The sequence below is a fragment of the Haliotis rubra genome, unplaced genomic scaffold, assembly GCF_003918875.1.
Source record: "Haliotis rubra isolate DU_JTF1 unplaced genomic scaffold, ASM391887v1 Scf310, whole genome shotgun sequence".
Lineage (NCBI taxonomy): Eukaryota > Metazoa > Mollusca > Gastropoda > Lepetellida > Haliotidae > Haliotis > Haliotis rubra.
The window spans coordinates 927,597-945,062 of record NW_025766981.1 but is presented as its reverse complement, the minus strand read 5'-3'; the positions used below and the strand labels follow the sequence as shown (position 1 = coordinate 945,062).

Below are 17,466 nucleotides of genomic sequence, written 5' to 3'. Positions count from 1 at the left end.
ATACTGCTGGCTCAGCAAATATTTTAAACACTTCCGGGTCGTGGTCATTTCCGGATTTTCAGTCATGTGTTCGAAACATATATATTTGTTGACAGTCTCATAAACATCCGAATCCCCATGAGTATACGAGCGTTATGGGTAGTTAAACTACCCTCCACCAATAATAAATCCCCAAAGAATTTATTCTTCAGGTATCTGAAAATTTAGGGAACTGCAATTTCGCAGAAGATTTTTTGACGCTTCCGATTTAACAATATATTGTGTTATGATCTGTGATGATAATGTGTTGAATGCATGGAATCCACGGACCACTTTTCAACTCTTCGCGACAGTAAAAAATGATAAACATTGATTCACCTTTACAGTAACTCGCAGGTGTCTTTCGATCTGAGCCTTTTTAAATGACAGTTTTAAATGTTTTGGTGCTTATTCGTATTATTTTTGCAAGTTTGTTTAAATGTGAATTAATTAATGTTTCAGAAAATTTCCAACTGTTGAGAAAAAGACGAAACAAGTAGAAGGTTCAAACTATATTGCCATTCCCAACTCCCCACAGTTTTTGCAACAGCTGCTTGTTGAGACAGGACTGTCGCATACATCAAGCGAGGTATTGGACAATAATTAGTGTTCAAATTGAGTCTCTAGTGGCTGTTTCAGCACTCACTGGAATTGCCATCTTAGATTAATAGTTCTAATTAACCAGTTCTGTAAATCAATAAGACTCTATAATAATTGCATAGATTGATGCTCATGCTGTTGATCACTTGGCTGTCTGGTCCAGACTTGATTATTTACAGACCGCTGCCATATAGCTGGAATATTGCTGAGTGCGGCATTAAACAAACTACTGTCATCATGCATGACATGAAAGGTGTTGATCATCAAGAAATTTATAATCCTTTGCTTATTTTACGTACGCATGAACACACACACACACACACACACACACACACACACATATACATATATACATGTAAAATACTTATTCATATCAATGTAATCAGGTTGTATATAAGTTTGGTATTTTGTTTTATTCAAGTTAGGAAAAGCAAATCAATGAGCTGATGAGGATCAAGCAATTTTCATATTTTCCTATAGTTTGTTGGCAGCAGAGATCAATGCTCAAAGCAGGATGAGAAACCAGTGTTTGAAGTGGACACCAGTAGCGGTAAAATCTGGCCCTTTATCGTCATTGAACAGGTTTGTGATAACATAATCATTTCTCCAAGAAGATGTTTGTTCAAAAGTAAAACTTTGATGTTTTTGTTGTTCTGAATTGAATAGAACTAAATAAGAAAGATTTTAGATGGTCTTTATTTGTAGTATGGAAACCTTTTGTGTCCAGTTTGAGCAGAGACCATATATTATATGGTCTCTGGTTTAAGAAGAAACACTTTTGTCAAAACATTGTATTGCATAAGAGCATTTGTTAAACGCACACTTCTCTGAAAATCAGTATTGTATTTTCTCATTAATACTAACTATCAGCCCCCCAGGGAAGCTACCATGTAATTTACTCAGAAAAAAATTACATATTAAGACTACAATATGAAATTAAAAAGTTCGAATGAATTAATGTAACATTGCATTAAATCAACTCTCGCACCCTCTACCGACCAAACTTTATTTCAAGCGAACCTCATAGAGTTATGTCCCTAGGAATGCTCTTTACGAATATCCTATAACACAACTTGTGATTGAGGCCATTTTGGCAAACACCAACAACACCGCATGTGACAGTTTTCAATGTACAGAGTAATCGTTTTCATTCCATATATCTGTTTGGAAACTGTTCGCCTCAAAGTTTCAATTATCAATTTCAGGCAAGTTGTAAGGGATAATAAGTCTTTTATTGTATCAATTGGAAGCTAAAGTGAGTGCATATGCCCCAATATATATATTATAGACCAAAGTATTGTCGAAAAAGCGTGACATTGTGTCTTTAAATGTGTATTTGATAGTGTTGGGAATTGGTTAAAATCTCATAATTGATGATTGGTTCATTACCACCGATCAATCATCGAAAATAATTGGTGTGCGCCATTTATGAAATTTGTTAATACACAAAAAAATACGGGAAAAAACATGTAGTTCTTTAAAGGATGACTATCATGTTAGGAACATGAATATCTTAGAGTCTTTAAGATAAATTCAATCATGACTTGGAATGAGCTTGTAGTGCTTATGAAATGTAACAGACAAAACCAACCTAGTGAAAAATACTGTTAATGAAAACAAGTGTTCCAGAATTGTTTGTGTTTGATTATGAGAAAACATGATCGATTGCTTGGTCGTTTAGTCACTACGACCAATCTTCGATTATTTCAATTAATCGGACCACCACTAGTATTTGAAAGTAAGTTTGTGCTTTGCAGCAAGGTTTGTTGTACTGCTGCCTGGTGCACGTACCACAGGGAGCCCATCTCAGACCAAACATCATAGAAATGTAAGTGATTCAAAGAGGACACTTGTTTCCCAATGTGATGCTTACATGTACCAGGATCTGCTGATCTTGAGTTTGAATTCCAGATTTACCTCTAACATGATTCTTGGTCTGCAGGCACCAATACTCAAACCTATAGTTTTGATGAACATGGTAGATGTGTTGACCTGCTTTCTGGATCCTAATAGGTTCCCCATGCCTCATTTAAATTGGTTGAATGCTCTGAGTAACATATTGCCCAAAGGTGTGTATAATATAACACTCAAACATATCTGTACAGCAAAGTACATTAATAACATGTATGACAGTCCACTGATTAGCTATGGGAACCCTAGAGAGAAGATATAAAAAAGATGGGATAGTGGAAGATTTGTAGGATTGTGGTGTTAAAACTCCTTCCCTACTATTTCAGCCCATCTGTGTCGCTCGGCTTCTCCCTGATGTGTGGTGTAGCAGAGTACATTCGGTCGGTCACCAGTCAGGAGGTAGGTCAGGCTTACAGAAACAACACAGCAGTTTGCTGGTTGACTGTAAGGCCGCAACAGTTCGTTGGTTGACTGAAAGGCCACAATGTTTGGTTGGTTGATTGAAAGGCCACAACATTTGGTTGGTGGATTGAAAGGCCACAACATTTGGTTGGTGGATTGAAAGGCTGCAACAGTTCATTGGTTGACTGAAAGGCCACAACATTTGGTTGGTTGATTGAAAGGCCGCAACATTTGGCTAGTTGACTGAAAGTGAGTGAGTGAGTGAGTTTGGTTTGGCTTTTGCAATATTCCAGCAATATCACGGGCGGGGCCAGAAATGGGCAACATTTGGTTGGCATATAACCACTGGACCGCCCGTTGACTGAAAGGCTGCAACAGTTCGTTGGTTGACTGAAAGACCACAACATTTGGTTGGTTGATTGAAAGGCCGCAACATTTGGCTAGTTGACTGAAAGTGAGTGAGTGAGTGAGTTTGGTTTTACGCCGCTTTTAGCAATATTCCAGCAATATCACGGCGGGGGACACCAGAAATGGGCTTAACACATTGTACCGGGTCATTAACCACTAGGCTACCCCACCGCCCGTTGACTGAAAGGCTGCAACAGTTCGTTGGTTGACTGAAAGACCACAACATTTGGTTGGTTGATTGAAAGGCCGCAACATTTGGCTAGTTGACTGAAAGTGAGTGAGTGAGTGAGTTTGGTTTTACGCCGCTTTTAGCAATATTCCAGCAATATCACGGCGGGGGACACCAGAAATGGGCTTAACACATTGTACCCGGGTCTTCGGCGTGATGAGCGAACGACTTAACCACTAGGCTACCCCACCGCCCGTTGACTGAAAGGCTGCAACAGTTCGTTGGTTGACTGAAAGACCACAACATTTGGTTGGTTGATTGAAAGGCCGCAACATTTGGCTAGTTGACTGAAAGTGAGTGAGTGAGTGAGTTTGGAAAGCAATATCACGGGGCGGGGACATTTGGTTGGTTGACTGAAAGGCCACAACATTTGGTTGGTTGACTGAAAGGCTGCAACAGTTCGTTGGTTGACTGAAAGGCCACAACATTTGGTTGGTTGATTGAAAGGCCACAACATTTGGTTGGTTGACTGAAAGGCCACAACATTTGGTTGATTGACTAAAAGGCCACAACATTTGGTCGATTGACTGAAACGCCACAACATTTGGTTGGTTGACTAAAAGGCCACAACATGTGGTTGGTTGACTGAAAGGCCACAACATTTGGTTGGTTGACTGACAGGCCACAACATTTGGTCGGTTGACTGAAAGGCCACAACATTTGGTTGGTTTACTGAAAGGCCACAACATTTGGTTAATTGACTTAAATGCCACAACATTTGGCACAACTTGGATACAAGTGACAAATGTCTTCAACAGGGCTCATTTTGGGGTCGTCTCCCACATTTATTTGATAGACTGCAGTATCTGAAATAGTGTTTAAAGCTGTGTTGAACCCATCTCACTCACGCATCTCTCCTCCAGCTTCCTGCCCGGCTGACGGAACTCCACAACTTCCTGAATGAAGCAGCGCCCTTCGGAGCACCGAGAGACACATGCTGTGAATCTATAGTGGCCAAGTTAGCAGGGAGACCCATTACCCTGCCCAAGTCACAGAAGGTACATTCCTATTATGGGAGGGTGCATCAGGTGAACTTTTAAATCAGTATATATTATTAGGATATTTATAAAGTGCACATATCTACGAAACTAGTACATGCTCAAGGCGATGTTATGTTTTTTCCTCGATCATTGGATGTCAATCTCAACGGCACATCATATTATCAATCTCAACTCCCCGGGGAGCATACAGCTCTTGCAGTCACAAGTTGCACCAAGTTATTGTAGCTTTCTCATCCTGACAAGGTACCCATTCACAGCTGGGTGGACTGGGACACATAGTCACAGTACCTTGTCCAAGTTTACTGCATGTTGCAGTACCCACAACTAGGTGTTTGCACGTATTCATGTGGCCACCATCTGGTCATATACCAATGGAATCGTGGGTCCTTTTAAGTGCACATGATTGTGTACTGTACACTAGGGGTTGTGACAACACTGAAAGAGTCTGCACACAAAGTTGACTCCAAGGATTTTACACCTGGTCACAGATGGGCTCGATCCCGACACCTGAACCTCCCTTGATCACTAGCCTGGCGCCTTAGCCAGCTCGCCCACTGCGCCCCTCCAGTATGAGTGCGTGAAGCTTTCAAAAAGCTGATTTCTGCATCTACCCCCCTCCCCCCCAAAAAAACAGACAAAAAAAAAAACATCTAGTTTTAAAAGTAGACAGTATAGAGGTGCTATTTATTTATGTGCATATTTTATACAGCTTGTCATTAACAGAACATTGCATCTAATACCCCAAAGGGGGTATCATCAAACTAATATGTCTAACAGGGTTCATTGCTTCGAATCAAAATTGGATGCCGCACTCAGCAATATTCCAGCTATATGGTGGCGGTCTGTAAATAATTGAATCTGGACCAGACAATCTAGTGATCAACAGCATGAGCGTTGATTTACACAATTTGGGAAACATTGACATGTGTTCCCTTGCTGTGATAAGGTGCTATTGCTTCTTCATGTTACCCAACTCACTTTGGTTAGAGCGTCCGCCCGGAGAGCGGAAGGTCGTGGGTTCAATCCCCGACCGCGTCATACCAAAAGACGTTAAAATATGGTACTTGTTGGTCCCTGCTTGGTGCACGGCATTAATGGGTACAACAAGGACTGGTCGGCTCGGAGTCAGTATAATGTGTCTGAGTGGGGTATTCATGCTTCACTGCAGCATGGTATCTCAGTGGGCTAGCACTATAAAACCAGCTTCAGTAAAACCCAATTTCACCTCACCTCACCTCACCCAACTCACTCTCTTTGTTCAGCAACCAGCTTGGAAACCTCTTCTCAACAAGGGAAAAGGAATTATCTACCTTTCAGTATCAGAATGCATTAAGGCATCTCAGGTAAGTCTTGCTCCATGTTATTTCCCTGGACAAGAAAGGTTATCTGTCCTACTGAGGAATGAATAGTGTTTTATTCTGAATCTCTTACTTAGTGTTTGTTCTTCATGTTGAAAGCCCAGGTTCATGTTTTCAAATTTGAGTGTGCCACCGAAAATTGATACAATGATAGTGCTGGAAAATTGTTAAAATTGGAAAAAAAACCACTCAGTCTCTTACTCATTGTTTTGAGTAGGTATGTGTTTGCCCTTGCTGTATGTTTTTGTCGAAATGTGTACAACAAACTATGGTTTAAAATGAATTTGTGGTCAATTTACTGTATTTATATTTCAGTGTGAGCAAGGGGAAACAAATGACTCATGGGATGTGTACGGCTCCATATCATGTCGCGCTGACCTAGAGGGTGCTCTGTCGGACATAACACTGAACGTGTCGCACCAGAGTGATGGGGACAGTGTTGCCCTTGATCACTTGCTTATACACCCATGTGTCCAGAGTGCTGACTCGGGGATTGTTGATTCAGGTCAGTGTAGAGTCTAGTTAGAATTAGTCGTCAGTAACCCATGCTTGTCATAAGAGGCGATTAACGGGATTGGGTGGTCAGGTTCACTGATTTGGTTGACACATATCCCAATTGCATAGATCGATGCTCATGATGTTGGTCACTGGATTGTCTTTTTCAGACTAGATTGTTTACAGACCGCCACCATATAGCTGGAATATTGCTGAGTGGAGAGTCTGAAACAGTCACCATGCTGTTTGTTACAGCCTTGTTTCAAATATTTAAACACAACATGCTTCTCAGTTTAAAATTATTCATCCATAGCAGTTAGTCTGAAATTCATCTGTAAATATGGCATGACAGTTTGTGAGGAAGGACCAAAATGTTTTCTGATGTCTTGTTCCAGCGAGCATGACCCAGTCCCATCCTCTCCCTCGCCGCCTCCGCTTCATGCCCCCAACGGAGATGTTCACCCTGTGTCAGTACTCTGTGTCCGGACTACAGGAGCTGCCCATATTTGGTGTCTACCAGATGAAAGTGAGGCTGGTCATGTTGTACCTAATCTAACCACGCTTTGTTGACTCAGTTGATCTTGTGACATAATAGAGAAGTTAAATTCTTGCCTTTGTTGACTCAGGTTCATGATCCTTTCAAAGCGAGACCACATTCAGCTATGATTTTGAGTAATGCCTTGAATATGGAAATTGTTTTTGTTTTAAGTTATGACTAAAATGGGGACCAGGCGGTAACCTACCTGAGTGTGTCATTGTACCCCAGCAGTTAGAAAGAGTGTGTGAGTGAGTTCGGTTTTACGCAATTTTTAGCAGTATTCAGTAATATCGTGGCAGAGTGAGTGAGTGAGTGAGTTTAGTTTCACGCCTCACTCAGCAATATTCCAGCTATATGGCAGCGGTCATCGTGGCAGAGGACACCAGAAATCAGAGTCACACATTGTATCCATCTTGGGAAACGAACCTGGCCTCGGTGTAACAAATGAACGCTATAACCACCAGGCTACCCCAACGCCCCAGTATTTTGAATAGAATGCAGTAAACAAATGGTGTGACTGGTCCAGCTCTGTACAGACTACTATGCTATTGTTATTTTGGTGACTGAGATGTGTGTAAACAACATTCACTCATGATGAGTAAACATTTGCAAATTGTTAAACATCTCCCAAATTGTAAGTTGTTACAGTTATTTTTAAGAATAGGATAATCACTGTTCAGACAATTTATTATTGTTATCATTATTATGTGAACTATACTGCTCTGTACATTTGACCGCCTCTGTGGTGTAGTGGTTAGAGCGTCCGCCCGGAGAGCGGAAGGTCTCGGGTTCGATCTCCGACCGCGTCATACCAAAAGACATTAAAACATGGTACTTGTTGGTCTCTGTCTGGCGGCATTAATGGGTACAACAAGGACTGGTCGGCTCGGAGTCAGTATAATGTGTCTGAGTGGGGTATTCATGCTTCACTGCTGCATAGTATCTCAGTGAGCTAGCACTATAAAACCAGATTAAGTCTGGGCTAGTACAAGCAGCCGCACATACACATACACACGCATGCACGTCGTCATATGAGCGAAATATTCTCAGGTACGACATCAAACCCAATTTCACCTCACCTCACCTCTGTACATTTCAATGTGTGTTTACTGTTGACAGTGTGACGCTAAGATTGCCAACCTCACTGTCAAACTGAAACTCAGCAACCAAGTGAAGAACATGTTTGAGTACTGTGAGGTGCAGATTTCTTTCTTTAACAGGTGAGATACAGCTTAGTACTACATTCAGGATAATAATCACCCATGTATGTATAAATCTAGCTGATCTCTGTGGAGCAATATCTACATCAAACTTTTGAATACCTGAGTGAGTGAGTATGGTTTTATGCCTCTTGGCAATATTCCAGCAATTTCACAGCAGAGAACACTAGAATTGGGCTTCATTCATTGTACCCATGTGGGGAATCAAACCCCGGTCTTCAGCGTGACGAGCAGACACTTTACAGTTAGGCTACTCCACACAGCGGAAAACCTTGGAATTTGAGGTGAACATTGTCACTGCTTAGTAGGCTATTGATATAGATCACAGAGATCGATAATCGTTAACTAAATATCAATCAGTTATTGATAAAAATCACAGAGGTAACTTAGGGCAAAAAATTTAAAAAGTCTGAAAGAAATCATCATATTATCATCACTGGTGAGTGGTGACATGTTAATGCTTGGATTTCTAACAAAACAGCGTCCTGAACGTCATTTAGAAGCAACCCTTAAATATAGACATAGGTTTGTGTAATTGTGTGGGCGCACTATTTTTCATCACAATAGTTTATGTACTATATTGTCGATGACAATTTTCATATAAAATAATCTTCAATAATTCTTCCCATCAACGATACTTTCGATTATTGATTTTTTTAACCAGCCCTGTTGCTTAGTATTATGAACCATCATGTAGGATATGTCATTCTGAAAACAGTGTTGATGAAGAGTCTCTCTTGTTACAGAGGGAGTATATCGATGCATGACTCCTCGCCTTCTCAGGGCAGCGTGTCGCTGTCACCTAGTAAAACGATCCTGGTGTGGAATGTTGGTAAGAGTTGAACTGTTACAGCTTCATTATGTTACAGCAGACAGCCGCAGTGTGAGTGTAGGGTAAAGTAGGTTCATAATCCACCACGCTTGTTTAACAACTGCGTTTACAATCTCAGTGTTTAATAGGTTCACAGTCAGTCATGCTTGTTTAACACCTGAGTTTACAACCTCAGTGTGGATGCAAGCCGAATAGGTTCACAGTCAGTCATGCTTGTTTAACACCTGAGTTTACAACCTCAGTGTGGATGCAGGGCACACACCCTTGTCTCACTGCCTCAGCATGATAGCAATGCAGAATAAGTTCACAGTCTGTGGTGCTGATTTTAAGACTCGAGTCTTACAGTACCATGGAGATGCAGCAGCCTTAATTGCTACAAGTGTCACATTCTAATCCCCCAATTCTTCTTCATAGAGATCGTCCTTGGGGTACATATTATGCATTTTCCACACTGAAAATGTCCTGTGACAGTTGTATCAATGTTTTTGAATAAAAAGATTGTACAATAAATAAACTTTTTTATTTATTATACGGCCCCCACCTCGTGGAGTTACCTCCCGTTGTGCATGCACACCAACTGGGTAATCACCTAGGCCCGTATCATCATTCCTTCTGCTGTCACCACGTGTGTAGACGGTAATGTAGAGCAGCTGTACTCTTCAAATAGAGAACTCAAGAGAACTATGTCTGAGACGACACCACCTGTATGTATGGTCTTTATTTGTCCTTGAAAGGAACTGTAAAGCTTCGCGGTCGGTTGTTTCATAATTGTGACTTTGTATTAATTATTTTACGCTCACTTTCCTGTGGTTTACGCACATGTTGCTCTGCCATGGCGGGAAGTTTAGCGTGCCACGTGGTTGTAATATTGCGTATTGAACCAACTATTTCTTCCTGTGGTAGCCTTCACGTATTTTTCAATGTTTTCTACGTGTATCTTAGCTGCTGGTCCGCTGTTAGCTACATGCTTGCGTGTTTGCTTTCAGGCGTTTTCCTCCTGTTCGGTCTGTGGGCAAAGCATACCCAGGGCCGACCGCCATGATAAATGCATCTGACCATATCTCAGAAACCTGTGAGATTTGCATGGGTTTTTCCCCCCGGGCCCAGAAGAGAAGGGCGGCGGATTTTCTCTTCTATAGAGAGATGCGTGAGGCGGGAGGGGAATTGACCCAGGTCCCCCCGTCCAAAGCGAAAAAGCCTCGCAGTAAAGGCAAAAAGTCGCGAAGCCAGTCGCCTTCTCCCGCTCCTAGTAGTGGTTTTGATATGTCTATCATTACTCAGTTATTCCAGCAGCACAGGGACTCCGTGAAGTCCCTTGTTCACGGGTCGGTTGGAGGTCTCCGCCAGGAGTTCCTCGCCCACCTGGAGCAAGGGGCGGAGAGTCTGGGGGTTGGATCGCCGAGCCCGGCTCGATCCCTCCGCCTGGAGGCGTCTGTCGATCCGTTGCCTCTGGCTTCGGGTCCGGACGCCTCGGCTGCCCCTCCCTCTCTTCTGTGCCTGGTGCTAGGCCGCCCACCAGGTCGGGGTTCGGGTCCTCTTCGCGAGGAGACCCAGCCTCGGACTCGGGCTCGGGCGCCTAGTCCATGGATACTGGGGAGGTTGAGAAGAGGGGGGGTGCCTTCCAATTTTCGTCGGCTTTGCGGGAGGTCCGGCAACGCCGACGCCTGCCAGCCGCTCGGACTCGTCTGAGTTCCGCCTGCCAGGCGAGGCGTTTGCCCCTTGGCAGCCTACGCAGACGCAGCTCCGTATTCTGCCGTCGTTGGTCCAGGACGTGGTCGATCCCCTCCTGTCTGGGTCTCGCCTCCATTTCGACTTGCCTGAGCTTGTCCGGAGGTACCAGCTGGGGGAGGATTCCCTGTTCGCTGTTCCAATGGCGGATGAGTGCGTGTTTACTTGGGTCGCCTTGTGGGGAGGCTCGGCTTCCTCCGGAGCAGCTCCGGCTGCTCGGCAAGGGCATTTAACACCACCGTTTGCCCTCGCTGGCGCCCCCTGCGGCATGCGTAGCGGACCTACGAGGAGGTCTACCGAAACGCAATGCAGCAGGTGCGGGTTGTGGTCCATGAGGCCTACCTCTCCTCGATCCAGAGGTCGGCCCTGAGGGCGGAGGGCATGCTGGAGACGCTCCGCATGTCGCTACTCGGCCAGTTATCCGGGTCCAGGCACACCCTCGACTCCTTCACGGTACGGTCAGCTGTGTCGACGGTGATGTGCGCGCAGTCATGGCGATGCATGAAGCTGTGGCTGTCGGCGTCCTCGGTACTCGGCAGCTACACAGCAGACCTTGCTGGCCCTTCCCTACCATCTGGGAGCGGCGCTGTTTCCTGGGGCCCAGCAGGTCATACTGGAGGCTGCCGCTGCAGCTACCTCCTTCAAGGTTCTAAGGCCTTGTTGGAGCACCAGCGCTGGCTTCACCAAGCCCAGCGCCCGTTCCACCTTCCTCCGCCGGGTGCAGCCTACACCGAGTCCGCTGGCTGGCTTCGCCGCTTGGCAGAGGTAGGCGGAGGAACCGGTCCGCCAAGGGTAAGGGCAAAGAGCAGTCCTCTTCGACAAGCTCCCAGCCTTTTCGCGGGCGCGGGAGGTCTGCCCCGACCTCTCGTTAACCCACCAGGCTGTAGACCCAACCGTGTGTCCTTCCCAGTCAGCTCCGCTACTTTCGGGGACCACGACGCGCTCTACCCAACGCCCCAGTGGGAGGCCGCTCTCTCTATTCCTGCCGGAGTGGGAGAAGGCTACAAACAACACTTGGTGCTGTCCACCGTCAGTGTCGGCCATTTACCACTGTGGAAGCGAGGTCCGCCCGACTTCACCGGCATATGCTGCACTCGGTGCCAGCCATGTCAGGCAAGGGCAGACATATTGCATGACGAAGTTCAGGCTTTGCTGGACAAGTCCATGTCGGCGCATACCACCGGCGCAGGAACAGGCGGGGATTTTACTCCAGGTACTTCCTCGCGAAGAAGAAAGATGGCGGGTTCCGCCCCATTCTCAACCTCAAGGGGTTGAATCGCGCATGCTTTCAGTTCCGTCCTTCAAGATGGAGACACTGCGCTCAGTGATCTCCTCTGTTCAGCCCGGGCGATTGGCTCACGTCGATCGACCTCAAGGATCGCGATATCTGCATGTGCCCATACATCCATCGTTCAAGCAGTACCTTCCGGTTCTCTTACGACGGGATGTGTTACCAATTCGCGGTGCTCCCCTTTGGCATATCCACTGCCCCAAGGGTGTTCACCAAGCTCATGTTAGTCCGGCTACCCTCGCCGCCGCATAAGGAAGGCGTTGTTACCCTTACCTCGACGACTGGTTGCTCGGCACACTAACACAGCCAGCGACCTTGATGCTACTCACACGGTGATAGACATTCTAGTTCAACTGGGGTGGATCATCAACCTCAAGAAATCCGACCTGGTACCCACCCAGGACTTGGTTTTTCTCGGGGCGAGGTTCCAAACACACAAGGGTCTCGTTTCCTTGTCACCTGACCGGGTCACCAGAGTACGGGAGATGGTGTCTTCGTTCTTCTCCCAGCCCCAGGCACCAGCACGGACTTGGCTCCGTCTACTGGCCATATGATCTCTGTATTGTGGCGGGCACGGTTGAGGATGCGCCCTATACAGCAAGCTTTGGCGAGTCTGTGGGCTCACTCGGAGGACCTGGAGCGGAGTCTCACAGTCCCCGGGTGGTTGACACCTCACCTTCAGTTGTGGACCAATGTCGGGAATCTCACCAGGGGGATGCCCTTGGAAATCCCGACGCCAGCTCTTACAGTTCAGACCGATGCGTCCCTCACGGGCTGGGGGGGTGTTCTGGGCAGTCTGTCGGTGTCCGGACTCTGGTCCGAAGCCGAAGCCCACCTTCACATCAACGTGTTGGAACTGAGAGCTGCAATGCGGTTTTCGGCCCTTCGAGCATGTCCAGGGCCAGGTGGTTCGTCTTCAGTTGGACAACCAGGACGGCCATGTCGTCCATCCTGAAGCAAGGCGGCACGCGGTGTCCCGAGCACTCCTCCGGGAGACATGGGACTTTCTCCTCTGGTCGCGACCAGTGCGCGATTGTCAGGTACTCCCTGTTTATCTCCGGGCTGGAGAGCGTCGCGAGCAGACGCTCTCTCTCGCGGATCCTGACCCCGCGACAGTGGATGCTCGACCGGCAGATATTCGGAGTTATCTCCCAGTTGTACGGGTCGTTCCAGGTGGATCTGTTTGCGTCCGGCAGGACAAATCAGACACCCGTGTTCTGCTCTCGAATACCGGACCCGAGAGCGTTGGCTGCCGACGCCTTCCTGCTGGATTGGACGGGCAAAGTGCTCTGGGCGTTCCTGCCGTTACCACTCATTCCCCGTGTCCTTTCACAGCTGTCCACCCAGCCAGCTCGGCTGCTTGTGCTACTGGCACTGCTTTGGCTGTCACAGAGCTGGTTTCGGGTAATTCTCAGGTTTCTGGCTCAGCCTCCTGTTCTCTTACCTTTACGACCGGACATTCTCACTCAGAACGGAGCGCCCCACCCCAATCCAAGGATTCAGTGGGTGGCTTGGCCTCTGTCAGGTCTATCCTCGAGGCATGCGGAATTCCTGCGGCAGTTGCAGACACAATTCTGGCTTTGAGGGGGGATTCGACAAACGTTCAGTATGAGGATAGGTGGTCCCGCTATGCGCGCTGGTGTTCAGATAGGGGGATTGCAGATCCCTTTTCTGCGGATTTAGTCCGAGTATTGGAGTTTTGCAAGCCCGTTTGGAAGAAGGCCTGGCGGCCGACCATTCGTGGCTACTCCACCGCTATTTCCACTTTTCACACCCCCTGTCGATGGTGCTCTTCTGGGGCAGCACCCTCTTGTACAGCTTTTAGCTGGCGCGCGATCGGGTTCGACCTGCTGTCAGGCGAACCAGCCCACCTTTGGGATTTGTCAATTGTGCTCGATTGGCTGTCGGTCCCACTTTCTCACACCTATCGGCTATTTCCATTCAGTTGTTAACTTGGAAGGCTGTTTTTCTGGTGGCGGTAACATCTGGGCGTAGGGTCGGCGATTTACATGCTATGTCGTCCGACCCGGGCGCTGACTGTGTTTCACACTGATCGTGTCAGTATTCGGCCTCGGATACGTGCATCAGCCGAAGGTCGATCCGCTTTCCATGTGACAGCTCCTATCGAACTTCCACTCTTACCCAGCCTTCCACATCGGTGACCTCTGCAACGAGCACTCACCCTTTGGATGTCCGTAAGACACTCAAGGTCTATCTCAAAGCGAACGCAGGGAATCGTCACGGTACCCAGCTGTTCTGTTGTTACGGTGGCGAAGGAAGGCTGGTGTGGGCGAGCAAGCAGACTTTGTCTCGCTGGCTAGTTTCGTGTATTTGTGCTGCTTATCAGGCTAAGGGCAAGCCTCCCCCTGAGGGGTTGAAGGCTCACTCGGTCAGGGCAGTAGCCGCATCAAAAGCTTTTGCATCTGCTCTGCCGCTATTTGGAGCCGGCCTAGCACGTTTATTCGGCATTATCAGCTCGATACGCATTCCCGTAATCGTGCGAGTTTTGGCCGTTCTGTTCTCTCCAGTGGACAGTGTCCTGCCACCCTGACCGAGTGAGTCTTGGTTCATTGGTTTGGTTGACGCTGCTGTTCAATACTGAGTTTTATTGACATATTCGCTTCTGGGAGCTAAATAACCTCATTTCGATCCTCTACGGAGTATTTAGGTTGGTTGTGAGCGTTTTGACATTCCCCCCTACGGTGCTCACTAATCAACACAAGGTGGGTGGGGCTTTGTTTGCCTTTCGCACCATGTGCGAATTTCTTTGCGAACCTCTGAGGTCGTCTTTGAGTACAATCCTCCCTGTCAGTTCCCCTCCCATAATGTCTCTGGCGGAAGCGAAATCTAGGACATGTGACAGGTGAGTGTTATGGCGTCTGTTACATTATTCAATTAACGATAGCTATTTGTATGTGCTTGGACAGAATTCCTCCTCCCTGGCCTCCGGTCTTTGGGAGTCTGTGTTTATGCATAATATGTACCCCAAGGATGATCTCTATGAAGAAGAATTAACCAAACCTGAAGAGGTTTTCAATTCTTGAAGAGAGTCGATCCTTGGGTAGGGCCTCCCAGCCTCGCAATTCTGTTCACTGATTTATTAAGCAGAAGGAATGATGATACGGGCCTAGGTGATTACCCAGTTGAGTGCGCATGCTAACGGGGTAACTCCAACTCAGGTGGGGGCCGTATAATAAATAAAAAAGTTTATTTATTGTACAATCTTTTTATTCAAAAACATTGATACAACTGTCACAGGACATTTTCAGCGTGGAAAATGCATAATATGTACCCCAAGGACGACTCTCTTCGAAGAATTGAAAACCTCTTCAGGTTTGGTTAAATTACATCACAGTCTGTAATTTTGTTTGTATTTCAGATCTTTTATAAAAACTGAAGATGTGAAGAAGGAGCATATACCTGCCTAGTAACTAATTGAAATAGTAGTTTCATATGTTTGATGTCTGTTTCTACAACCCAACCTCAGACAACAAAACTAACCTGTGTATGATGTTAACTATTTACTCCCTTTGTTAATTTTCTAATTTCCTGGGCCATATATTACTGCAAAGTAGTAAAGTTTTGTGAATTGGTTCACTTGTATTACACTTGTTCTTGAGCCCAATGTAATCCTACCCATGCTGTGCCCCAGGTCAGAAGTTCCCCAGCAAGACCCTGGAGGTGACAATGTCTGCAAACCTCCAGTTCTCTGGACCCGTCATCTCTCCATCTGCACCAGAAGACAAGTTCTGTTCTGGGCAAACCTCTTATGCACAGGTAAGTTCCATCTATAGATCTTGTCAATAAACTCTCCACAATGTTATTCTCACACAGGAGACATAGACTTTTATGTACAAGTAAGTGCCATCTAGAGATTTCATTCAACCTCCTTGCCACCATGTTATTTGGGCAGATGACATACAGTAAAATACCTTTATAACAAACTCCAAGGGACCACTAAAATTAGTTCATTACATCCGTAGTTTGCTATTCACTTTTTTATATGATAATATAAGGTTTATTCGGGACTTTTAAAACAGTTCCCTATAGCCGTCAGTTCGTTATATCCGTGTTTGTTATAAAAGTATTCTACTGTAGTCTCTTTTGGACAGGTATGTCACATTTATATACCATGTCTAACCTCTCCTCATGCTCATCCTCACAAAACATAGAGAATGTCATTTATGAATTGCATTGCTATTTTCTGGGAAACAAATGTGGACTATCATAATAAGTTGGGCTTTTTGTAGGGCCTACTTATAAAGATTTCTTGCAGAATAGTGTAGATATTGGTCAGGGTGTGTGTTGGAGCGATGAGCTTAACATTGCCACAATAAATCTAGAAAATCACTACCTAAGGGCAACACTGTCTTACATTACTGCTACCAAGGCACATCCTGTTGGGAAGACTATGAATTCTCAGTATTGTTTCTTGACAGCTTTACTTCAAGATCCCTGACTTCACTCAGTCGGGTGCTGCATTGATCCCCGGTCCATACAGGTATCTCCAAGTGCCAAGTTCAAGCTCACCACAGGTAGGCAGTACTAATGTCTCATTCCATACATACCTCAACAACTCATCTATTCATGTTTTATATCTAGGTGTGCAGAGTAAAACAGAAACATATGCATGTGATGTGTTAGGTATCAAAGCATACTTCTTGCTTTAATGTACCTCTTACTGTAACAAGATTGAACCATGAGAGTGAAATGCGAAGCACTCCGGAGGAATATGGAACACAATCAAGTTCGCAGAGGCAACAGTTGTGTCGAAAAGCTTGAGCCATGTCATCTTGTATCACAATATTCAATGGGTACTGTGTATTGCAATAGTCACTGTGGATCACAGTACAGTCAATGTGGATCTGTGTATCACAATATTCAATGGGTACTGTGTATTGCAATAGTCACTGTGTATCACAGTACAGTCAATGTGGATCTGTGTATCACAATATTCAATGGTTATTGTGTATTTCAATAGTCTCTGTGTATCACAATGTATCGCTACAGTCACTGTGTATCTGTATCACAAAAGTCACTGGGTATCAATGTACTGAAATACAATTTGAAGTGCCAAAAGTTATACTATATGTTTTTTTGTTTCCAGTGAGAGAATATTTGTCTACAGACTACAAGATTTGGAACTCTTATGGTGATGTCCTCTCCACATCCGGTAGTAGAGAGGTGGACCTGGAAAACCAAACCTAGACTGTGATATCCATGTTTGGGGCCTAGTAAATGTGTGATGACACTGCAAATGCATTATTAAATCATTTGTAAGCCAGTTAATTACATAGGCCCTCATTGCGGGTCAGAAAATCGATAAACTAAGCCCCAGTGTACTATCCAGCACCCCTGCTATATAATATGGGGGGGAGGGGTGTGGAGCTGGAAAGCTGGATAGTAGCAGGGCTTAGTTATCGATTTTCTGACCC

The 17,466-nt window shown here is 45.6% G+C and overlaps 1 protein-coding gene across 1 annotated transcript; it reads left to right on the top strand.

Annotated features, from left to right (window-relative positions):
• Positions 1 to 36: 36 nt before the first annotated feature.
• LOC124283191 (AP-5 complex subunit mu-1-like) lies at positions 37 to 17,465 on the top strand. Its single transcript, XM_046719223.1, is given in 15 exon segments — positions 37 to 191; positions 481 to 607; positions 1,099 to 1,200; positions 2,376 to 2,446; positions 2,856 to 2,928; positions 4,432 to 4,566; positions 5,832 to 5,912; positions 6,243 to 6,432; positions 6,818 to 6,948; positions 8,080 to 8,180; positions 8,927 to 9,012; positions 15,684 to 15,808; positions 16,471 to 16,498; positions 16,501 to 16,566; positions 17,139 to 17,465. Coding segments are annotated over 15 exon segments (1,491 nt in total). The 5' UTR covers positions 37 to 117; the 3' UTR covers positions 17,240 to 17,465.
• Position 17,466: the final 1 nt, after the last annotated feature.